At 41.4% G+C, this 26,488-nt stretch overlaps 1 protein-coding gene across 5 annotated transcripts in view; it reads right to left on the reverse strand.

Annotated features, from left to right (window-relative positions):
- LOC134223813 (laminin subunit beta-1) overlaps window positions 1-26,488 on the reverse strand; it is a 74,598-nt gene that overhangs the window by 17,402 nt on the left and 30,708 nt on the right. For 4 of the 5 annotated variants that reach the window (XM_062703018.1, XM_062703017.1, XM_062703016.1 and 1 more), the window contains exons 3-11: window positions 26,197-26,302; window positions 26,080-26,130; window positions 25,491-25,844; window positions 17,846-18,101; window positions 1,640-2,316; window positions 895-1,580; window positions 804-830; window positions 329-739; window positions 75-267 (exon numbers count right to left, since the gene is read on the reverse strand). In XM_062703018.1, coding sequence (XP_062559002.1) covers window positions 75-267; window positions 329-739; window positions 804-830; window positions 895-1,580; window positions 1,640-2,316; window positions 17,846-18,101; window positions 25,491-25,844; window positions 26,080-26,130; window positions 26,197-26,254 — 2,713 coding nt within the window. In that variant the 5' untranslated portion in view covers window positions 26,255-26,302. The remainder of the gene's footprint in view (window positions 1-74; window positions 268-328; window positions 740-803; window positions 831-894; window positions 1,581-1,639; window positions 2,317-17,845; window positions 18,102-25,490; window positions 25,845-26,079; window positions 26,131-26,196; window positions 26,303-26,488) is intronic. The other variant, XM_062703020.1, reaches the window with a different exon arrangement.

Here is a 26,488-nt window from a genome sequence, read left to right on the forward strand (position 1 = left end):
CTGCCGCTGGTGGTTGATATTTGTAGGGTATGGACTGAGGAAGTGATTTTGCACATCACATGCAAAGTACTTACGTGTAGCTCCGTTGAACACAAAAACACTGACCATGTTGAGTAGATCCTTACACTCCGGCCGAGCTTCCGAGTCGTAATTCACATCGTAATACGTTTGGTTGCACCCCAGGTTCTCGTACTCGCGGTATCTGACTTCAGCTTGCGGTGAGCCATGGAAAATAGGTGTTACTTCTATTCTGGGAACCAACACAATCTACAATTAAAAAAAAAGATTGAACTTTCGTTTAAATATTTGCTTCCGTGCGATTTCTTACCGAATCGATTAGAATTTGTGCCGCACCGTTGTCCCTGTGCGGATCGTGTCTAAGGAAGGATACGATAAATTTGTACGTTTTTCCAGTTTCCAGACAAACATCTTTCAACGCCACGGAACTTGTCTCATATTCGGACAATATTGTGTGGAATTCTCGTTCGTATTCCGGATGTGAGTTGGCACATGGACCGTCTGGATCGTACTCGTCAGGTCGGATAACTGTCGTACGAATGTCCTCCCAGTCTCCTTTCATTTGTGGCGAATATCGTACAATCACGTCGTAATTCATTGTTTTCGGAATATCGTCAACTGTGAATTTCAGCTCGGTTCCTTCATAAGCTCGGATAAATCCGGGACCAGTCCATGTTGGTGGGTAGCCATGAGGATGTTCTCGAATAACTGCAGAGCAGTTCTGCGAAGCAAGAATGCATAAGTCTACGTTCTCAAAGTTCAACAATGCTTGCTATCATACTTACTCCAACTGAAGAGTGATGATCACAAATCTGGAAGTAAAAATAGGTATTTCATATCTTTGCTGATCTTCTATAAAGTACTAGAGTAACTCACCGTTCCAGGGAATTCCGCCTCCAGAACCTTGTGCAAGGTTGGAATAAAATAATGTTGCTTTGGTTCGCTACAATCCCTTCCCTGCATGTGTGGCCGACAACGGCACTGCCCAGTAATGACATCGCAATTATTATCTAAAGACCCACCCGGATGGCAGTTACACATAGTGCAACCTTCGTGACTATCCGATAGTCCATAGGTCTCCGGAATACACTGGTTACAATCGCGGCCAGTGACCAACCGTTTGCAAATGCACTCTCCGGTGTGCACATTACATCCAGCATTGTCCACCGTACCGAGAATATTGCACGAACAAGTTTGACATCCATCCGGGTTGCTCTCGTCAAAGTTCCAGAATCCTTCCTTGCACTGATCGCAACGCCGCCCATTAATATTCTTCTTACAGTGACAAGCCCCAGCTTCAACCCCGTTCTCCTCATCGGCTATCGAGTCGCATATTCCATCATCCAGAGATCCCCTCGGATCACAATCGCATGGTTTACATACATATGGACTTTGGATATCCTCCAGAGGATCTCGATAGAAAAATGGAGAGCACTCCTCGCAGTGGTAACCCTGAGTGTTGTGCTGACAATTATCGCATACCCCTCCGCTCACACGACCCGAGTGTTCGTAAACCGCCTGGTCAAAATGGCAGCTTGTAGCGTGATTATTACAGTGACACTCTGTGAAATATATTCCAAACATAAAAACCATGATTATTTCTAACACTTTGTCAACTCACTTTTACAGGCATTCGTCTGCTTTCCTAACGCGGGCTTCCATGGCAGATCGTTGAAAAAGTCCTCACATTCCTCACAGTTCAAACCCTTCGTATTGTGTGTACATTCGCAACGCCCATGCACCATGTCAATGGTGTTTCTCACTCCTTCCAAAGGAAGACACCTCGAAGCATGCCCATAGCAAGAACACGAACCTCGCACGATCATGTTGGAAATTGCATAGTAGTACTTCTCCTGAATCTCTTGGCGGTCATCCAGCAGTGTGTCACCTAAGGTATGTAATCTCGTGAAGTTTATTCGCAGATTGGTCATTTTCAACATGTTCTGCACGTGTTCTGCATACGGGTTCTCAATGTGCATCGGTGGCAGCACTCGATAGATGACTTCACCGTTCTTCGATGGCTCGACACCCGAGTAGCGATGATCACAGATCACATCGGTTATGTTCTTGCCGATCGTTGGTGCACCCGGGAATGCCGATCGGCAGTTGTGCGCAAAGTACCGATAAACGTGCCATGTTTTCCCGAAATCGTACGATCGTTCAATCAACATCGCTGCCGGCCGGAACGTTGCAAACACAATGATCAGATGGGTAAAGTGAAACTCCGCCTCCAGATCCAGCTGGATTGTGACATTCTCCTTGCCGTTCTCCGATTGCCACCAAGATTGCTCCAGGGTGCTGAAAGATAGAAGAATTTAAGGAATTGTAGTGTATTATGTACTACATAAAAAGAACTCTGGATTGATGCTAATTTTGATGAAGCTGTTTTACCAAATGAGGATTCTGTCGAAGTCGCAGCTGTTGCATGAGATTCGGCAGCATACTAAGTCTTCTGAATTGAACGTTGCTAACTATGTACTGACTCGATTCGCATTAGAGTCTCATGACGATTTTTGACGATTTTCTTCCAGAAATAATCTTAAAATCACATCTCAAAAAAAAAAAAAATGATAAATTTACAGGCTTTGTTCTTAAAATTTGAAAATCAAAACCAACTTGTGTTATCCCATCTTGCTATTTATTCGCATAACAGTGACATTCCAGATTTTGATTCACTTTTGCACAATAAAATAAATATAATTATGGTCCATTTAATAGTTCCCTAGCAATGTATACAGATAAAAAATATTATGCCAATTTTTCAAAAAGATTACTAACAGGTTTTATCAATTTATTAGATTTTTTTGTATTTCTCCATGTGAAACAAGTTTGAAAAATTCTACGGTATATTTCTCAAGTTGAAGAAAATTAACATGTGCCGCTTATGCGAATAGGGGCAGTGTATAAGCAATGCAAAAGACAACGTTGTACAGTACTGAATGATATCGAGCTCTTACGACATTATCCTAAATAAATCGAGTAGCAAGTTTCACATACCAAGGTGGAGTTTTGAATGAAGTGTTTTGAAGATTTGCAAGCATTCATTGTGGAAATTAAAAAGAATTTCCCATGGAAATACGATATAATTTTCTGTGGATATTCAAATATATTTTTGACGTAGAACTACATCTGTCTCTTCTATATTGGGGTACACTTTTTAAATAAAAATTCAGAAGAATTTCTTGTAAAAATTTAAAAGGATTTCTCGAATTAGTTCGAAAGAACATTCCGTAGGAATTCAAAACTCATAGATATTTAGAAGAATTTTCCGTGGAAATTTGGAAACAGTTCTTTTGAAAATTCGAAAAAAAAAACGTTAGGGAGAGATCCTTCAGTAGTACACACGTAGTTTAGTAATATTTTTAACTGGATTTAAGAGACAGTTCGCGAGAAGCGCGACCCCCTCTCCAAGGGACGTTGCAACGATGTTCTCCAATTTGGTAGGAAGTAGTAAAACAGTTGATTCAAAAGTATAAGATTGCTAATGTCGTTACTGTTCGCGTGACTCACATGTAGGTTACTTCGACCTGGCAGCCAAAGTACTAGTGTCAAACCGAACCGATGTTGGTGATGGAATAAAACATGCATTACAGCATGATGCATAAATTATGGCCAATTGAAGCTTGTTGAAGCATTAACCCGTAGGGCAATAAAGGAACTGAAAAGCTTCCATTTGATATATAGGGGAACGGTTCGCCACTTCATCTCATAGCTCCTATTTCCATCCCATCAAAAACAAAGCAATGGAAAGGAATTTGGTTTGTTTATTACTTTTGTGATTGTTTACAGCAGTGAGCACGCATATTGACAAAAAGAAGCGACGAATTTGGTGCCGTATTTCTTTGTTTAGCGATGAGATGGATATATTTACAGTGAGATGGAGATCGAAACATTTCCCCTAATTCAGGGGCGCCAACTCAAGAACATCTAAGAAAATTACAATCTTTGCAGCACTGTGTATATAAAAGCAAGTTCCCAAAAAATTCGACCCTATTGGTATTGATGTTGTCCGATCTGGATAAAACTGTCGAAGTTTTAAAGTTTTTCTTCAAGGAATTTTTATTCGGGGAGTGGGGTAAAATAGTCTTTTAAAAATAGATGTCTAAAATTCATAAATTTTTTATTTGAGTTCTAGCAGAAATACACAAGTACAAAACCACGATTTTTTGTTACAATTCATCTACATTTTTCGTCTCAGTAGATACGTATTTCCTCCCAACTTGAAAAGGAGGGCGAAGTGTGCCATAGCTGGAGATGGACGTGCTTTTCGATCCGTCATATTTTTTCTGATTTTTACAAACTAGATTCTCACCTATGGTTTTCAAAATATTAGCGCTAATGCTTTCAAAGTTTGAAGAAAAATTTGTTCTTTTCCCGATTCTTGCTAAAATCCGTCTTGCTCTCAAACCAAACGCAACGTCTACCGGAGTTCTCCTGACGCAACAGCAGATATCCATCCGAAAGTGGAACAGTACGAACACGATCTTTGTTGAAGCTACTCCCGCGTACAATTCATTTTTTCGCTACATGGAATGGAGGCCCAACTAAACTTTTCGGTGATTATTCGTCCAGTACTGATGCAGCTCCCTGATGCTGAGGCAGATCAAACGAGTTTCATCACACGCGCCAGCAGTTCTCGGCAAATTCTTCTCCGACATCACGAACGTACGCACTTACCGCAGTGCGAATATTGAATCCGACCACTACCTCGTCTCAGTATGTCTGCGCTCAAAACTCTCGACGGTGATCAACACGCGTCGGAGTCGTCCGCCGCGGCTTAACATTGGGCGGCTACAAGACGGTAGACTAGCCCAAGACTACGCGCAGCAGCTGGAAGTGGCACTCCCAACGGAAGAGCAGCTAGGCGCAGCATCTCTTGAAGATGGCTGGAGAGATATTCGATCCGCCATTGGAAGCACCGCAACCGCTGCACTAGGCACGGTGGCTCCGGATCAGAGAAACGACTGGTATGACGGCGAATGTGAGCAGTTAGTTGAGGAGAAGAATGCAGCATGGGCGAGATTGCTGCAACACCGCACGAGGGCGAACGAGGCACGATACAAACGGGCGCGGAACAGACAAAACTCGATTTTCCGGAGGAAAAAGCGCCAGCAGGAAGATCGAGACCGTGAAGAGACGGAGGAACTGTACCGCGCTAATAACGCACGAAAGTTCTATGAGAAGTTGAACCGTTCACGTAAGGGCCACGTGCCACAGCCCGATATGTGTAAGGACATAAACGGGAACCTTCTTACGAACGAGCGTGAGGTGATCCAAAGGTGGCGGCAGCACTACGAAGAGCACCTGAATGGCGATATGGCAGACAACGGTGGCGGTATGGTAATGAACCTAGGAGCACGCGCGCAGGACATGCGACTTCCGGCTCCGAATCTCCAGGAAATCCAGGAGGAGATCGGCCGGCTGAGAAAACAACAAAGCCCTGGAGTTGACCAACTACCAGGAGAGCTGTTTAAACACGGTGGTGAAGCACTGGCTAGAGCGCTGTACTGGGTGATTACCAAGGTTTGGGAGGATGAGGTTCTGCCGCAGGAGTGGATGGAAGGTGTCGTGTGTCCCATCTACAAAAGGGCGATAAGCTGGATTGTAGCAACTACCGCGCAATCACATTGCTGAACGCCGCCTACAAGGTACTCTCTCAAATTTTATGCCGTCGACTAACACCAATTGCAAGAGAGTTCGTGGGGCAGTACCAGGCGGGATTTATGGGTGAACGCTCTACCACAGACCAGGTGTTCGCCATACGTCAGGTATTGCAGAAATGCCGCGAATACAACGTGCCCACACATCATCTATTTATCGACTTCAAAGCCGCATATGATACAATCGATCGGGACCAGCTATGGCAGCTAATGCACGAAAACGGATTTCCGGATAAACTGATACGGTTGATCAAGGCGACGATGGATCGGGTGATGTGCGTAGTTCGAGTTTCAGGGCATTCTCGAGTCCCTTCGAAACCCGTAGAGGGTTACGGCAAGGTGATGGTCTTTCGTGTCTGCTATTCAACATCGCTTTGGAGGAGTAGTACGAAGGGCAGGGATTGACACGAGTGGTACGATTTTCATGAAGTCCGTCCAGTTATTTGGTTTCGCCGACGACATTGATATCATGGCACGTAACTTTGAGAGGATGGAGGAAGCCTACATCAGACTGAAAAGCGAAGCTAAACGGATTGGACTAGTCATCAACACGTCGAAGACGAAGTACATGATAGGAAGAGGCTCAAGAGAGGTCAATGTGAGCCACCCACCACGAGTTTCTATCGGTGGTAACGAAATCGAGGTGGTTGGAGAATTCGTGTACTTGGGCTCACTGGTGACCGCCGATAACGATACCAGCAGAGAAATTCGGAGACGCATAGTGGCTGGAAATCGTACGTACTTTGGACTCCGCAAGACGCTTCGATCGAATGGAGTTCGCCGCCGTACCAAACTGACTATCTACAAAACGCTTATAAGACCGGTAGTTCTCTACGGACACGAGACCTGGACGATGCTCGTGGAGGACCAACGCGCAACGCGGGAGTTTTCGAAAGGAAAGTGTTGCGTACCATCTATGGTGGGTTGCAGATGGCGGACGGTACGTGGAGGAGGCGAATGAACCACGAGTTGCATCAGCTGTTGGGAGAACCATCCATCGTTCACACCGCGAAAATCGGAAGACTGCGGTGGGCCGGGCACGTAGCCAGAATGTCGGACAGTAATCCGGTGAAAATGGTTCTCGACAACGATCCGACGGGAACAAGAAGGCGAGGTGCACAGCGGGCAAGGTGGATCGATCAGGTGGAGGACGACTTGCGGACCCTCCGCAGACTGCGTGGTTGGCGAAGTGCAGCCATGAACCGAGCTGAATGGAGAAGTCTTTTATGTGCAGCACAGGCCACTCCGGCCTTAGTCTGATGATAAAATAAAATAAAGCCAGCAGTTCTTAGCTATTACCAATTTCCGCCTGGCTCCTGACCTGTTTCTGAGTGCAATCACCGTTTACTAAACATGGAGCCAGCTGCTTATGTCAGATACAGTCTATCCAGAGAAAGTTCTGAAAGCTGTTGAAGTACATATCATGCGGTTCTGAAGCGTTTTGCCAAAATGAATAAATCCTTCCCAGTATCGTATCTAAGGTGATAAACGAATTTTTAAATCAACATTTTTCGTTAAAAATTTGAATCCTTTGAGTCTATTATTGCGGTAGTGCTAAGGTCCTATTGTTGCGGTATCACTCTCCATAAGAATTACATGCAATACCGCAGCAATAGGACTGACCTTCAAAAAATTTCGCAACGATAAGTAACTGCGTCCTATTATTGCGGTAGTTTGTTTTTATTGCGATAAAAACAAAACAACATAAGTTCAGCACAATTGACGTAATATTTACGAAACTATAGTTAACGAGCATGCTATTCAACTACTACGATGTAGAAATCCACTAACAGGTAATTTTTGAAGAATTTTTTAAATCTATTTTTAGGCTCAGATTGTTTTGCCTCATGTGATTATTGTAGGGAATGATCAATAGGTTAAACCGTGAATTTTATGATTTGAATAATTTAAGTTTGTTTAAGTTTGTGATTATTTTTATATACTTTGAACTGTGGCTCCAGAGTAGAGGAACTGATTTTGAATTTGAATGCAGTAGACGTTCGGTAACTGCAAGTCATTTAACTGCAATGCTTTTTAACTGCAATTCGATAGTTGCAACAGTTTTGCAATTATCGGAACGCTAAACTTCAAACTGATGTCAAACTCAATGACAGCTGCATTCCGCTGCACATTTAGATGCACTTTTATTGCATCTGACGTCGATAGACAACCGTTTGACGTCTAGAATGCGTTGCAGTTATCGAACGGCTACTGTACTTTTCTATGTTGCAAGTCTATTAGTTATCTTAATTTTCTTCACCTCATGTTAATTTATAATCACGGATGTCAGGGTTATAATCATGCTGAAATAAGGCCACAGGTCGGAAAGATATTGGTAAAAAAATTATCTGAACGCGATCTTGCCTTGTGTTTAAGTTTTTAAATATCATATTAACATTTAATTTAAGCCATCGATATTGTTAAAAAAATATATAAAAGCGAAGCTATCAGCGAATCACTTAGTCTATATTAACTATAATCAAGAACCTGTTCTACAGAGACGAGTCTGTCGAAGGCTGCAAGTGTCTTTAATAAAGACAACAACAATAATACTAATAAACCTCTAAAGATCAGATTATAAAATGCTAAAACTGTTGTACATAAAAATATTCATACAAGTTAATAAAATAGAAGTTGCATAGGTCACATCCGGTTGTATACTATTTCGCCGAAAAATATTTCGCGGTGCGACATTCCGCGGAATGTATCAACTCTCCGAAACACATTTCGCGGAATGCACCTTTTTTTCCGAAAGACAATTCACGGAATGTACCTTTTCACCGAAAATCATTCCGCGGAATGCCATTTGGCGGAATTCAGTTAGAATAATTATCATTCAAATATTTACCGATTTCTGCTGCAAACCCGAACCCGACCCGTTCCCTAGAATTTTTGCATTCGTAAACCCGTACTCGACCCAAACCCGACATAATTTAATTATTTACGCCCGCACAAAAGTTTTCCTCGAAAGATTCAAACTAGTTATTTCCTGGTTCTCTTCAAATTGAAAAAAAAGCCCAAATAACAAACTAGCCTCACAATTAACAAAACTGAATAAAATAATTTTCAGTATTTTATATCTTAAACCCGTACCCGACCCGGACCCGATTTTTTGTCTCACAAACCCGTACCCGATCCAAACCCGATATTGTACTATTTTTTCAAACCCGAACCCATCGGGTGCCTTCTTTAAATGGATGCATCTGCCCGGTATAAGGCGAATGCAGGGGTAACGCCTTCTATGAATGGATGCGTCTCCCTGGTATAAGGCGAATGGAGTTGATAATGCCTTCTTTAAAAGAACGCGTCTGCCCGGTATAAAGCGAAGACAGGGGTAACGCCTTCTTCAAATGGATACATCTGCTCGGTATGACGTGAAAGGAGTTGATAATGCCTTCTCGAAAAGAACGCGTCTGTCCGGAATAATGCGCAATAAGGGTATGCGATAAAACATTTTTTCCTGACGAAACGAAACGAAACGAAATTAGAAATGCTACTGTTGGATCGGAACGAAACGAAACGAAATTCAAATTTTCTTCCGAAACTTCGAAACGAAACGAAATCAAGGTCCATTTGATTCGAAATTTTTCGAAACGAAACGAAATTTGATTTATTTTTCGCGGAATTTTTATTAAATAGATAATGCAAAAAATGAACAAAAAAAAATCCGCGTTGAAAATAATTTTGTTTAATATTTTAGAGTCAAATAAGGTCGATACAAATATATAAAAAAGTTTGCCCTCCCTAGAATTTTTTCTTCTAAAATAAAATTTGGATGCGACAACAAAAAGTTATCGAGTTATGTCGAAATTTCTGTTTCATTTGTATGGGAGCCCCCCTTTCCAAAGAAGGGATGGGCCTCGAACCATCTTAAGAACCTTCCCCGGCCCCAAAAACCTCTGCATACAAATTTTCACGCCGATCGGTTCAGTAGTTTCCGAGTCTATAAGGTTCAGACAGACAGAAATTCATTTTTATGTATATACATATGTATGTATATGTATATAGAAGATATGTATAAAGATTACCCCCTCCCCATTGACCTTTCCGGCATCAGTAGAGCATAATTTTTATTGAATGTAACTGGCTTTGAGCAAAACCAGCAATGCTCATTTTGAATATGAATCTGAAACATTTTAGTTTCAGACACCAGTCAACTGTCAAAAACTTAAAACTGGCAAAACGCTCAGTTATATGTGGTTATATTTTCTGCAGATTTGAACCACCAATGAATCACGAGTTTCAAATATTTTGGTTTATGAATGCGTCGTTTTATCTACGGATCAACCAACTTTGCAATTACGGCGCCTTTCTTGGCAGCAACATAATGATTTTATTTAATTGAAAATTTTAACCCTTAAAGGCGCAAGGCGGAAAGGCGCGGAAATATTTTTAACGTGAATATCCATTGAAATTATTAACATTAAACGTATTTTCGGTTTGTTGTTTTAAAACAACATTGCGCATTTAAGGGTTAAAAACATGTGTTGGGGAAACAAACGAGTTCGTTCTATTTTGCTCCAGATTGAAAGTAGAATAGTGATCGAAAATTTGAAATGAATCACTAATGAATCAAACTGAATCACTACTGATTTTATTCTATATAATTGTTACCCAAATGCCATAAGGAAAATGTGACTTAATTTTACAAAAGGACATAGGTGAGTAACAGATCATTTTGGATCTATTCACTAATTTCAAAAATATGCCCCACCATAAACAACGTGAAAATATTCATCGCTTAATATCGCTCAATATTACCAACAAATTTCATATTGATTATATCTGTTCACCATCACGAAAAAAATTACAGATTCAAAGTGCCACTACTCCATTTTATCTTAAATAAAGTCTCCAGGTAATTTTTCGACCAAATTCATGAAGATTTATTGAATCTGTAAAACTTTTCAAAATGGTGTTTTCAACAGATCTAAGCAGTATGAAAGCTGTTGATTGCAATACAAAACTGGATTATTTTTTTTAATTGCTAAGGTCTATTGGAAATATTACTTTATAATTTAAAGTATTTTTTTTACGTTGTTATGGTGAGGGTCATTTTTCATCCATCACTTTTTTATAAAGTTTGCCGTGGAAGATAAACGAAAATCGTGACTGAAAACCTTTTTTCGTTTAATCACTTTTTCACAAATTCTTTGGTGCGCTGCCGTGGGGCTTGAACCTTAACAATAATATCCCTGGGATGCGCTGACTCTAGCAACATTTTCACGCTATCTGCATGTAGGCTAGAGTGATTCAAATTTTGAATTTTTCGTTTCCTTATGCTTAAACGATGGCATTTAATATTAAAATAGTTTTCCTAAATTTTTAGCTAATTTGGTTGTAATTTGACTGAGCACATGCAGTTTGAAGTTTGTATGAAAATTACTATGAAAACAGTAACTTTTGTGGAAAACCGTTTCGCAGCGTTGCCCACTAAGCTTAAAAATACATGAATACACTGCCAATATAGACAATTTAGCCAGGAAACAGATCGTCTTTGTTGCGAAACCATTTGATGCTGGCATGAAAAGTTATTACGGAAATACTGAATCGTGTGAAATTCAATTTAACATGTAAAAGAATAACATCAATATCAATAAAGAGCATTTTTGTTTTCTTTATAACTTTACTTACAACAGTCAGATCGTTTCGCAACAACCACTGACTTTCAGCTTAAAAAGCATTCTACAAAGTTCAAATATAAATTATATTCAAATAGTTTATGGGCCACCTCAGGAAATATTCTTTCACGTAAGTGGCGTTTTCCATAGCAATTTCCGTACAATCTTCAGATGACGCGTGCACAGTCAAATTACATCCAAATTAGCTAAAACTTTAGGAGGTCTATTAAAATGACAAAACCAATCGTTTAAGCATAGGGGAGCGAAAAAGTGAAAATTTGAATCACTCTAATGTAGGCATTACGTAGGCTTACAGTGGCCAAACGTCTCGGATTATGTGGAACAGTGGCACAGTCTACTTGCCTCGCATTTCCTGGTGCCCCGGAAAACGTTCCGTATTCCATGATGAATCTGTAAAGCCGTTATTTCTGCAGCTCAGCAAAATAAAGAACAAATTTCCGTTAAAAATATGGTTTTTTGCTGATTTTAGCAATAAAATAAAAGCTAGGACATCATATAACAATTCAACCGAGACTGCCTTGTTACTATTTAGTCGGTTGCTCTGAAAAGGTGATCGCCAGTGTAAACTAATTAATTTGGCACAGAATCTTCCAAATAGGGGTTCCGTGGCTTAGTCGGTTACACGTCTGCTTCATAAGCGGATGGTCATGGGTTCGATTCCCAGCCCCCCCATCAACCTCTCGTCAATCGCCAGAAGTGCAGCAATAGTACGGCGTAATAGGGAACGCGTCTGACCAACACAGCTACCTGACAGCGACTGACAATCTCACCCTCTTTTCAGAGCCATACCCCTAACGGACTCGATACATGGCAAACGGAACAAAGCATCTATATGGACTCACAATATGGACGAATGAATGGATGATGATATGGACAATACTGCCGTCATACGCATATTTGTCCCATGTTTGCTGGGAATTCCTATGTACATGGGACAATTATGTGTAGAACGGCAGAATAGGTGGTCATCTAAAAATAGATTCTTTGTGGATTCTAAGAGACGAGAATACCACAGTAGATCTCGGCACAGTAGCGGTCGTCGAACACAGAGTGCCTACTAAATAAATAAAGGAATAAATAAATAATCTTCCAAATACAGGTTGGACTCGATTATCCGGAGTATCGATTTTATTTTCACTCCAGATAATCGAATCACCATAAAAAAATAAATCTGCAATTAAAAAACCTATGTTTTATTTTACTTGCAGTGGTGTAGTCAGATATTATTTAGAAAAAAAAAACTCTGAATAATCCACCTGCGGCTTTCTGGTGTATTATGGAAAAATAGTATTTTTGCCATATCTTTTGAGACCATAGTCCGATCCAGCTAATTTTCAATATGAAATGATAAGACAGGATTTCCATTTGAATGCAACTTGTTGGTTGAGAATACGTGCAAGAAAAAAATGGCTGGACTATGTATACGCTTTTTGTACATTACTTACATGTACTTTGGCCATTACTTATTTTATGCCAACAACTCGAACGCAGACATTTACGATTATTGCTAAATATTAACTGTTAAAAGCAGCAGCACGTCCAAACTAACAACAAACTGCCCTACGGAAAACGCACCGCACCGGCACGATAATGACAGAAAATCGGTACGATTTTGAAGCATTTGAATAATCTGGGTCTGAAGGATCTAGAAAATGTGAGAAAATTATAGATTTCCATGATATACGAAATCAAAATTATTACAAATTATTTTTTTTACTGAACAATATTATTATTATATTATTTGCATTAACAAATATGCATTACGTTTAATACTTGAATACTTTTAACAAAACATCGAAATTGATAAGAAAATTATTTTGAGCTTTTTAGTGGAATGTTTTCACCTGTCATAAGACGAGTTTAAACAATCCCATTGAATTCCACCACTTAATTGTATCCTGACAGATACGTATTTCGACCTCAACAGTAAGGCCGGCTTCAGTGTCTTGTACTTGACTCGTACTTGTACTTGAAGTCGAGTCAAGTACAAGACACTGAAGACGGCCTTACTGTTGAGGTCGAAATACGTATCTGTCAGGATACAATTAAGTGGTGGAATTCAATGGGATTGTTTAAACTCGTCTTATGACAGGTGAAAACATCGAAGATATTTTCAAGCGGAAAGCTAAATGCGTTTCTGTTGAAGATACAAAATTGTATTACGTAGTGAGATTTAATGAAAGAATTAATATGTATAAAATATTGAGTGGAATTTGATCGGCTTCATTGTGCGGCGCAGCTGAATTTTTTTTATGATGTAGAAATTGGAATTATTAAAAATAAATTTCGAAATTCCGTTAAATTTCGTTAAAAGAACGATTTTTCTGTCGAAATTTTTGAAATTTAACGATACGAAACAAAATCAGTAAATCAGATTTCGCCATACTAAAATTCCGCGGAATTTCGTTTCGAATGCCCTAAAACGAATTTTTTCGAAATACCGCATATGCTTAATGCGCAAGGAAAGGGGTAACGCCTTCTTTAAATGGATCTGCTCGGTATATGGCGAAAGGAGTTGATACTGCCTTCTCTAAAATAACGCTTCTGTCTGGTATAAGGCTAAAGGAGGGGTAACGTCTTCTTTAAATGGATGCATCTGCCCGGTATAGCGCGAAAGAAGTTGATAATGCCTTTTTTAAATGAACGCGTCTACCCGGTTTAAGAGGCAATTGAAACTACTTCTAAATATTCTGGGTGACGTTCCTTAGCCATGTGGGAAGATGCGTGACTGCCAAGCAAGACTATGCTGAAGGAGGCTGGGTTCAACTTCTGGCCCGGTCTAGGAAATTTATCGAAATTTTTATGCCTTTTATAAAAATTTCAACGTGTTAATCTCGTGTTAAAAATATATTTTCAAATATAAATAATGTCACTTAATCAGATGAACGGAACCGCACTTCTTCGATTTTATTATTTTGACCCAACTGTTGAAGTAAATATAGCACCGACCTTCAGATCGATTTGATCAAGAAATTTTGCTAGTTTGCTTCAAAATTAATTCAAGTGTTGTATTTTTATGATTCTTCAGTTGTCTCATTGAGATTTATGGTATTTTTCATACACATAAACATTCGGTAACCCAAAACGTATAGAACAATGGAAAAATAATGTAATCCGGTCATCTACTTAAGCTCATAATAAAATATTGCGGCTGATGTAGATAGATTGCATGCTGTTACTACTTAAGTAGTACTTCACCTTGGATGGTTGGTTGAAAGGTTGGGTCAGACTGTTTAGCAGGAAGCATTTCAAATGTTTTTCTTATAGTATGCATTGGATTACTCTGGAATCTGCTCAAAGATATTAATATACGCCAATCTGTTTTTACACATTTCATTGTATGCAATGCAAAAAAAATATCGGTTTAAAATTAGAAAAAATATGAATTTTCACAAATCGTGCAAAAAGGATTCACTTTTGTTAAACTTATGCCGTCGACACCAATTTCAAGAAAGTTAGTGGGGCAGCACCAGGCGGGATTTATAGGTGAACGCTCTACCACAGACCAGGTGTTCGCCGTACGTCAGGTATTGCAGAAATGCCGCGAATACAACGTGCCCATACATCATCTATTTATCGATTTCAAAGCCGCAATGATACAATCGATCGGGACCAGCTATGGCAGCTAATGCACGAAAACCGGATTTCCGGATAAACTGACACGGTTGATCAAGGCGACGATGGATCGGGTGATGTGCGTAGTTCGAGTTTCAGGGGCATTCTCGAGTTCATTCGAAACGCGCAGACACTATGGGGGATCCCCATACAAGCGAGCGGTCAAAAATAAAATGTGGTTTTTAAAGCAAATTTTAACATAGTTTTAGATGGATTTGGTTGAAATAGCTAGAAAGTATTATTTCTAGTACCCCTCCCTCACTTTTAAGGAACATCCATCAAATACGTTATAATTTTTAATAATAATTCGATTAATGTGACAAAGCAAACCATTTATGCCATCGTCCGTCTATTTTAGGAAAAGAATACAGTTCTTCAACAAGGGGCTGATAGAATCCTCTGAAGTTTGGAGAACAAATCCCAATATGGTAGTACGATACATCAGAACCATAATACCGCATTGGGAAGACGCTGGCAGTCAAGGTGATGCAATTGATCTACATAGCAATGATGCGTCAACTTGACAAAGCTATATCAAATGGGGCATATATCACAATAGATCTAACAAATGGTCGCAGTGATTAAAAAGGAAAAAAAGGAAACCAAATTGGGAAACGAAAAAATTCGAAAGGCGCAGAGTGTTATGGCAAGGTGATGGTCTGTCGTGTCTGCTATTCAACATCGCTTTGGAGGGAGTAATATGAAGAGCAGGGATTGACACGAGTGGTACGATTTTCACGAAGTCCGTCCAGTTATTTGGTTTCGCCGACGACATTGATATCATGGCACGAGACTTTGAGAGGATGGAGGAAGCCTACATCAGTCTGATTAGTGTGCTAAACGGATTGGACTAGTCATCAACACGTCGAAGACGAAGAACATGATAGGAAGAGGCTCAAGAGAGGTCAATGTAAGCCACCCACCACGAGTTTCTATCGGTGATGACGAAATCGAGGTGGTTGAAGAATTCGTGTAATTGGGCTCACTGGTGACCGCCGATAACGATACCAACAGAGAAATTCGGAGACGCATCATGCCAGGAAATCGTACGCACCTTGGACTAGAGTTCGCCGCCGTACCAAACTGACAATCTACAAAACGCTCATTAGACCGGTAGTTCTCTACGGACACGAGACCTGGACGATGCTCGTGGAGGACCAACGCGCACTGGGAGTTTTCGAAAGGAAAGTACTGCGTACCATCTATGGTGGGATGCAGATGGCGGACGGTACGTGGAGGAGGTGAATGAACCACGAGTTGCATCAGCTGTTGGGAGAACCATCCATCGTTCACACCGCGAAAAGCGGAAGACTGCGGTGGGCCGGGCACGTAGCTAGAATGTCGGACATTAATCCGGTGAAAATGGTGCTTGACAACGATCCGACGGGAACAAGAAGGTGAGGTGCACAGCGGGCAAGGTTACTATTGGTTTACTATTTTTGTACACACAGTTGATAGTAACTATCATACTGAGACCTATGTAGGCGAATCTGAGTTTCAATTAGCTAAAATAGACCAAAACAAATTTTTGCTTTAGTAGAAAGCTTCTTAGTTGTCGACTAAGCGTGACTAATCAGGACGGCAGGGCTGTGATCCGAGACCTATGTAGGCGAATCTGAGTTTCAATTAGCTAAAATAGACCAAAACAAATTTTTGCTTTAGTAGAAAGCTTCTTAGTTGTCGACTAAGCGTGACTAATCAGGACGGCAGGGCTGTGATCCGAGTATCCCAAAATTAAATATGTTTTCAGGGGATGTTGGAATGCGATTTTAGGTGAGCAACCTTCCGCAGACTGCGTGGTTGGCGAAGTGCTGGACCGAGCTGAATGGAAAAGACTTTTATGTATTGCACAGGCCACTCCGGCTCAGTCTGGTAATAAATAAAAGTGGTAAATCTAGCAAATTTTCCTTGTTCTATGGTTGAATTAAACGCAAGTCCTTTAACGTGTTCCTTTCTAGCTATTTCCCTAGATGAGTGAGAACTGCGAATTAACTCCATTGTCAATGTCAGAAATGTTATAGGAAAAAAACACACTTCCTTAGGATGAATTGTTAATGAAATAAACGAATAATTCATTATTGATCAATATTCCCCGAGCACCTGAGCCTTTTTTTTTATATTTACCCCATCCTTCTATCGAATCATTTTTGATATCTTCTTAATTGATAAAGAACTATTGGTCAACTGACTGAAAATATATCTCACTTTTACTCCATGTTTTGTTTTTTTTTACAACATTTCGAGTCCCGGAAAGATAAGAATTGCAAAAACCTGTATAAAATCTTGCCATATCATACCCAGGTCTACCCAGCGTTACGGGACTAATGAAAAATAATATTTATACGAGTGCTTACGGTCTTGCAAGTTAGGGATACCGTGTGGAATGCACAAGCATCAAGTAATGATCATTTGGTTTTGGGGTTGGAACTGCTTCCTCAGCTATGCTTAATTGGCCTTTTTATGATGTTACGTGAAACAATTCTTATTAAAGTTATAGTTATTTTTAATAGAAATAAATGGAGGATATGATGCACTCCATGATCTGACTATTCTCCAAAATGACATCACGCACCGCACATGGGGCGGCAGATGCTGATGAACGTTGAAGCGCACATGGTGTCGGCGGAACAGTAGTTCAAATGTTGACACACACCGCCATCTAAATGTGATCAGAACTTGAAAATATCGTCATTCTAACCCCAGATGACATAATCTTTTTTCCTTCGCTTATGCATATTGTTGATATTTACAGACAGTGTATTCATATCTCATCCACAGCAAAATGCGTGTATAAATATTTATCCAAAACACAGATTTCTGTACTTTTGAGTGATGATGTAACGAAAACGCGGATTCAGCTCATATCGACATAAGAATTACATTTTATTTGCAGCAGACACGTCAACTTACCCCGGTTGATTCTTGTAGATGATCTGTCCGACTCGGTGGTTCTTCATCGGTATATGGGCCGTTTCGGGCCGGGTGTCGCACAGGAAACATTTCTTCTCCTCGAGGTGGGACACGATGCAGTAGCGCTCGGGCCGCTCCGTACCGCACGTCGACGTCGCTTCGAGGCGGTTCTCGCGACCGATCAGCAGATTGCCCGTCGCCGGGTAGCAACTGCTCTGCTCGCACGGATGAACACGATGGACGGGCCTATGTGGTACTGGTCCGTCGCGGTCGGAATGAGACGGTTTGATCATGGTCCCAACATAATTAGGTGGACGGTGGGTAAGTGTGAAGATGCGTGAGAAAGAGAAACATAAAGGAGATAAATTATTGTGAATATGACGAGGAATTTGTGAAGTTTAGCCGTGCTGAAGACTGATTCTTAAATTTTTTCTTGCGTTTGAGTTATTTTTATATTCGAAATGTTCTATCTTGTAATAGTAAAAAATCTGTAACAATCTTGGCAGAGCTGCAAATTTCGGTCAATGCTTGCGGAAGTCCACGTTTAACACGATTTTGAACTTTTTAACGGTTGTATCGCCAAAACAAAATCTAAAATATTTGTTCGAGAATTAATGAGAAATAAACTTATGAACCAGTCTGGAACAAAACGATGGTCTGTGGATGCTCAGACGCTCTAGCGCGGTTTGCGCGCCAAGTACTGAGAGACTAAAACTGGAACTTAATCGTATGCATACAAAGACGAAGACAAATGTGTGGTTAGACGAATGATGGTGGGCTGAATTGTGAGGAGAAGGAGAAACTTCGAATGTAAACATGAATATCGAAACGTCTAAAATTAGCATTAGATATGGACGTGGTTCGCATGCACCAACGTTCGATATGATGATGGATTTGGATATCCACATGTGTTCAGCTAAGTTCAGACGCGTCATCCAAGGCACACCATGATGGAAATATGGATTAGGAAGGATAGCTTAGCGACAGAAGCATTGTACCCGGATTAATGTCAAGCTTCGAACATGTGCTAACAGCCCCAAAGATGGAGACAAATTTGTCGATGACAACCAGAAACTTGTTGGTTCCACTTGTTTGTGGGTGTGCTGCCGTTGTTGCTAGTTAGTGCTGCACCAACGATTGAATATGGTTATGCTGTGACCGGTTGCGCCGCAGAGCAGCGCTTCGGTGTGAAATATTCTACTGTGCAATGTCTCAACGATGGGGCTCCCGTTTCGTCGTTCTCATATGGCTATTTCTACATACCTAAGGAATGGTAGTCGCGTGTGCCGCTCATACCGACTACCGCAAGCGGATTATGACGGTTAATAATCGGGTGGAGATGTTAGTTTAAAATAAAGGCTGAAATACTGTGGTGCCTAAAGTATTATTCTATGTGTTATACAAACAGACTCTTTGAGGTAGACAGTAAAACATGGGACAAATATGTGTTTCACAACTTAGCTGATGATGTAAATTTAGGACCTAATTCCCGCTTTAACGAGACTTGTTCGCTTATTTCCAGCATTTTCGCAGTGTAAACACTAGTCTCACGATCTACTCGGTGAGCAAGTTGGAGAAACGATGATGCAATTTGATATCATGTGCTAATTGGGAAAGGTATGATCACCGCATTTGCTCTTGTTTTTCGTTTGGTGGCTCATGTTTTAACTATTTCTATTACCGAACTTGATGGGCAACATAAACTATACTGCCCCTAATCGTATGTTTTTCCCATTTTTGTTGGGTTTCCTATTCATTTGGGACAGATATGCAATTATGAACAGTATACCTACCACCAAACTGGGTGCATTCGGTTCAGTATGGATCGAGATGTTTACAGCATAATGCAGACACAAAAGCGGTAAATAGGGGAACGGTTCGGCACTTCATCCCATAGCTCCTATTTCCATCCCATCAAAAACTAAGCAATGAAAAGGAATTTGGTTTGTTTCTTATTTTTGTGATTTTTTTTAGCAGTGAGCACGCGTGTTAGCAAAAAGAAGCGGCGAGATTGGTGCTATATTTCTTTGTTTCGTGATGAGATGAATATATGTTCAGTGAGATGGAAAACGAAACAATTCCCCTACATATTAGACTATATTAAAAAATGGAGTAGGATAAATCCTGGTGAATGAAAAAAAATCGATATTTTCTCCAAAACCATACGTTGAATTGAAACTCTACTTATTGTATTGATGCAGGATCAACTGTAACTTTTATATTTAACTTTACGGCTACGCAATCTTAATTGATTGGAACGAGTTTATTCGTTGCTCAACGTTTCGACACGGAGATTGCGTCTTCTTCATGGGGTACTGGAATTTAGTTTATATCCAGTTTTCCGCGAGCGGTAATGGCTGCCAGCTTGCCTCCGGGTTAGTCTCTGATTTGACGTTTGTGGAGGTCAACTGCACCCACCGTTCCGAGAATTTTGATCAATGTGGTGTATAAGAAGGCTTGAATTCACTTCAGCAGCACCTTCTTTTATGCTAAATTTGTCATTTGTCATTTGTCAGATTGTGTGCAGCTGGGACTATGTCCAAGCGCTTGACGATCCCTCCCCAGGCCATCTGCGAGTTGTGACGCCTGCCTAGGATGTGGTGGGGTTTGACAGTGGGCCCTGTTAAACCTCTATAAAAAGCTGCATGAATCCGCAGGTAGGCTCCGCCAAAGCGACCGTGTGCCGCGATGAATTACATCCCCGCAACTTCGATGTCGTAGCGCTGCAGGAAATCTGATGAACAGGGCAGAAAGTGTGGAAAAGCGGGCATCGAGCGGCTTCGAGCCTTCTACCAAAGCTGTGGCACCACCAACGAGCTGGGAACCGGCTTCATAGTGCTGGGAAAGATGCGCCAACGCGTGATTGGGTGGCAGCCAATCAACGCAAGGATGTGCAAGCTGAGGATAAAGGCTGTTTCTTCAACTATAGTATCATCAACGTGCACTGCCCACACGAAGGGAGATCCGACGACGAAAAAGAAGCGTTCTATGCGCAGCTGGAGCAGACATACGATGGATGCCCACTGCGGGACGTCAAAATCGTCATCGGTGACATGAACGCTCAGGTAGGAAGGGAGGAAATGCATAGACCGGTCATCGGACCGGATAGTCTGCATACCGTATTGAACGACAACGGCCAACGATGCATAAACTTTGCAGCCTCCCGCGGAATGGTAGTCCGAAGCACTTTCTTCCCCCGCAAGAATATCCACAAGGCCACATGGAAATCACCTAATCAAGTAACGGAAAACCAAATCGACCACGTTCTAATCGACGGTAAATTCTTCTCCGACATCACGAACGTACGCATTTACCGCAGTGCGAATATTGAATCCGACCACTACCTCGTTGCAGTATGTCTGCGCTCAAAACTCTCGACGGTGATCAACACGCGTCGGAGTCGTCCGCCGCGGCTAAACATTGGGCGGCTACAAGACGGTAGACTAGCCCAAGACTACGCGCAGCAGCTGGAAGTGGCACTCCCAACGGAAGAGCAGCTAGGCGCAGTATCTCTTGAAGATGGCTGGAGAGATATTCGATCCGCCATTGGAAGCACCGCAACCGCTGCACTAGGCACGGTTGCTCCGGATCAGAGGAACGACTGGTATGACGGCTAATGTGAGCAGTTAGTTGAGGAGAAGAATGCAGCATGGGCGAGATTGCTGCAACACCGCACGAGGGCGAACGAGGCACGACACAAACGGGCGCGGAACAGACAAAACTCGATTTTCCGGAGGAAAAAGCGCCAGCAGGAAGATCGAGACCCTGAAGAGACGGAGGAACTGTACCGCGCTAATAACGCACGAAAGTTCTATGAGAAGTTGAATCGTTCACGTAAGGGTCACGAGCCAGAGCCCGATATGTGTAAGGACATAAACGGGAACCTTCTTACAAACGAGCGTGAGGTGATCCAAAGGTGGCGGCAGCACTACGAAGAGCACCTGAATGGCGATATGGCAGACAACGGTGGCGGTATGGTAATGAACCTAGGAGCACGCGCGCAGGACATGCGACTTTCGGCTCCAAATCTCCAGGAAATCCAGGAGGAGATCGGCCGGCTGAAAAACAACAACTACCAGGAGAGCTGTTTAAACACGGTGGTGAGGCGATGCACTGGGTGATTACCAAGGTTTGGGAGGATGAGGTTCTGCCGGAGGAGTGGATGGAAGGTGTCGTGTGTCCCATCTACAAAAAGGGCGATAAGCTGGATTGTAGCAACTACCGCGCAATCACATTGCTGAACGCCGCCTACAAGGTACTCTCCAAAATTTTATGCCGCCGACTAACACCAATTGCAAGAGAGTTCGTGGGGCAGTACCAGGCGGGATTTATGGGTGAACGCGCTCCCACAGACCAGGTGTTCGCCATACGTCAGGTATTGCAGAAATGCCGCGAATACAACGTGCCCACACATCATCTATTTATCGACTTCAAAGCCGCATATGATACAATCGATCGAGACCAGCTATGGCAGCTAATGCACGAAAACGGATTTCCGGATAAACTGATACGGTTGATCAAGGCGACGATGGATCGGGTGATGTGCGTAGTTCGAGTTTCAGGAGCATTCTCGAGTCCCTTCCAAACGCGTAGAGGGTTACAGGTGATGGTCTTTCGTGTCTGCTATTCAACATCCCTTTGGAAGGAGTAATACGAAGGGCAGGGATTGACACGAGTGGTACGATTTTCACGAAGTCCGTCCAGTTATTTGGTTTCGCCGACGACATTGATATCATGGCACGTAACTTTGAGAGGATGGAGGAAGCCTACATCAGACTGAAAAGCGAAGCTAAACGGATTGGACTAGTCATCAACACGTCGAAGACGAAGTACATGATAGGAAGAGGCTCAAGAGAGGACAATGTAAGCTACCCACCACGAGTTTCTATCGATTGTGACGAAATCGAGGTGGTTGAAGAATTCGTGTACTTGGGCTCACTGGTGACCGCCGATAACGATACCAGCAGAGAAATTTGGAGGCGCATAGTGGCTGGAAATCGTACGTACTTTGGACTCCGTAAGACGCTCCGATCGAATAGAGTTCGCCGCCGTACCAAACTGACTATCTACAAAACGCTTATAAGACCGGTAGTTCTCTACGACCTCTAGACCTGGACGATGCTCGTGGAGGACCAACGCGCACTGAGAGTTTTTGAAAGGAAAGTGTTGCGTACCATCTATGGTGGGGTGCAGATGGCGGACGGTACGTGGAGGAGGCGAATGAACCACGAGTTGCATCAGTTGTTGGGCAACTCGTTCACACCGCGAAAATCGGAAGACTGCGGTGGGCCGGGCACATAGCCAGAATGTCGGACAGTAATCCGGTGAAAATGGTTCTCGACAACGATCCGACGGGAACAAGAAGGCGAGGTGCACAGCGGGCAAGGTGGATCGATCAGGTGGAGGACGATTTGCGGACCCTCCGCAGACAGCGTGGTTGGCGAAGTGCAGCCATGGACCGAGCTGAATGGAGAAGATTTTTATGTGCAGCACAGGCCACTCCGGCCTTAGTCTGATAATAAAAAAAAACATGAGTGAAGTTCGGTTATAAAATGCTTCCACGGGACCATTTCAACGTGATCCGTACTGGTAAAGTATTGACAATGTTGATAAGCAAGTTCATTTAGGGAAATTCTGTAAAAAGGCAATGATTTTGTAAGCAATTTGTAAGTCTGGAATTCTCTCTTTTTCGTTATTAAGATAATTTTAATAGGTTGTTCTCGCAAGACTGTTTGTATTAAAAATTATCAATAGTGTATCTCCCATCACTGGCGAAGTTAAACAATGGGACTCATGAATTCATTACCAACAAAATGTTTGGAAGAATTTTTATCGTCGGAATAGTCGGAAACGGAATAGTCGAAGAATTCTTGAAGGGATTCATAAAAAAATTCCAGTAGGAATTGAAAAAAAAACAATTAAAGGATTTTTTTAAGGAACCTCTACAGGGATTCTCGAAGGTTGTTTTTAAAGGAATTACCAAATTAGTTCCCAAGGATATTCCTACAAAAATCTAATCAAAAGAATTCTTAAGGGAATTTCTAAATGATATTCTGATAGTGTTTAAAAAAAATCTAGAGGAATTTCCTATGTTTTTTTTAATTCTGAATTTCTTAGGCATTTTCTATGAAATTTTCGAAGAAATTCATAAAGGAATTTCTTGAGGAATTATCAAAAAAATTCTGGAAAATATCCTAAATGGATTACCAAAAGGAAGATTTGCTGGAAAATATTCTAAAGGAATTCTTAATGATTTTTTTCAGGAATACCTGAAATAATTTATTAAGAAACTCCTAATGGTAGTTCTGAGCAATTTCTTATAAGATTTAGGAATAGGAAAAGTTCTAAAAAATTTCTAAACCAATTTCTGAAGAAATTAATTATTCCAAACCTAAATAAAACTCGAACGAATCCCCAGAGCAATTTTCAATGGAATTTCCGAAGAAATTCCTAAAATATTTTCCGTAGATATTTCTTAGAATTTCTTCTTTCAGTTTCTGAAAGAACATCCAGAGGAATTTGAAAAATATTTTAAGACTAATTTCCGAAGTTATTTACGGAGGATTTCTCAAGAAAGTGTTTGAAGACAGTCTTGAAAGAATGTCTAAAAGGATTCTTAGAGTAATCTTGGGAGACTGTAAGTAAGTATTCCTAAAGAATTGTTTATGGAATTCTTGTAGGATTTTCCGGCAGTCCTATGGTCTTCCTAAGGGGATCGTTGGGGAAGTTTTGATCTTATTCCTGAGGGAGGGGTGCCTGGAAGGTTTTCCGATGGAATTACTGGTTTCGTTTCATGAAGATGATTTGAAGGAATCCCTCCAGGAATGTCCGAATTTTTGGAGGAGTTTTAGAATGAATTACTGGTGAAATTCTAGAATTACCAGAACAATTCTAGATAAAGATTTCAAACGAGTTCTCGAGGGTGTTTCCGAACAAAATCCTGGAAATTCCGAATTCCTGGAGAAATCTTGGAATTTCATAAGAGACTTCAAGAAGTAGTCAATCAATGTTCATTTGACTCTCAACGGCGACTCTCAGTTGGCGTATTGACGGCCTATATCAAATAATCGAAAAACATGAAGGTCCTAGGCTTCGACAACATCCCGAATTCAGGGGTGGCATTGCGCACCTCGATTCGAAACGAGCAAACCATGCTCACTGTCACACGAAAGAGCTGTCTAAAGGAGATGCGCAATAAGGCCCAGGGCTCAAACACATGAGTGCTCCGAGTGCTCCGTCTTTCGAGCACCTCTCGCTGATCTTTAACAGTGTCTTCGGCACAGCTACTTCCCATCGTCCTGGAGGTCAACCGTAAGCCTAAGACGGATCCTTCTTTCCCAAAAGTCATCATTCTATCAGCCTTCTCTTAGCGACACCTTGTGGCACCTCTTGTGAGTTTTGCCCCAGGCATATTATTTCAACACAATACACGCTAGAAAGTCACACAAATTTAGACCACGGACATCGGTACCTATTTTACATAGAAGACATAAAAGAGTTTTACCAGTTTCAGGTAGGGGTAACGGTAAGGGAATGTTTCACTAACTAATATCTACACCTCTGGAGCGTTCATCAGCTCTTTTCTTTCCCTAAATAGTAGTAAACCTCTTCCAAATTATAGAACAAAATTCTCTAAAAAATCTACCTCGTCGATTATACGAACTGTATTCCGATGCCCTGAACTCTTCTTCATTCTTTCGGTGGTGCCGCAAGGAAGTCGCGCTCATAAAAATCGAATTGTATTTATTATAATTGATGTGGTTGTTAATCATTCCCGGCCGTTGGAAATAATCCACTGTACGATAAGGCACATCTCGTGAGTCATCATCTTGGCCGGGCAGCAGCTCTTCGCTGGAGAACAGTTCGTCGTCTTCGCCTACGGGCCGTTGATCGCCGCGCTGCGCGATGGTGCTTGTAGCGACCGTTGTGCTGCTACTTGATGGAACGATATGCTTATGTCGCAACAGCGGAATTGATTCCAGAATGGATGGGATTGCGGCTGCCCCGAAGCGGTCAATGAATACGCGAGTGATAGCGACAATGAGTTTGAGACGAGTGTTAAGAAATGCGAGTGTCACACAAAATGATTACAGACATTTGGGCTAGCACATATGGAGTGAGCGTGGGATGCACGGTTAGAATTTGGAACAGTCAAAACATAATTTTGAATGATTGGTTCAAAATCAAAACACAAAATGAGGATAATAAAGCAGAGCATAACATTTGATACTTACACCTACTACTACTGGAAGTTCTACGCTGTGCATTACTACTTAAAATTAAATCTGAAACAATATTGAATGAAATGATTAGCCTTTTCTAGGGTGGAATAATTTTAGTGGTATACTTACTAATAAAAATAAATAAATTAATTATAAAACCTATACATGATGAATCTAGTTTGGCCATCGCTGCGGCCAACTATACATGAGTAGGACGTTAATATAACGTCCTTAGCTGTGGAAAGAAATGAGAATAAAAAGAAACGCAATTAGAAATGTTGGAATCATTTTTTAACGTAGTTTTTTGAGAGCTAAATAAAATAACACAAGCAAGCTTGCTAACTTGCAACAGATACCTTAGTTAATCGAACCAAATGTAATGGATTGTGAATGTGAAAATGATTTAAGGCACATCAAAGAC

Source organism: Armigeres subalbatus, chromosome 3 (assembly GCF_024139115.2).
Source record: "Armigeres subalbatus isolate Guangzhou_Male chromosome 3, GZ_Asu_2, whole genome shotgun sequence".
Lineage (NCBI taxonomy): Eukaryota > Metazoa > Arthropoda > Insecta > Diptera > Culicidae > Armigeres > Armigeres subalbatus.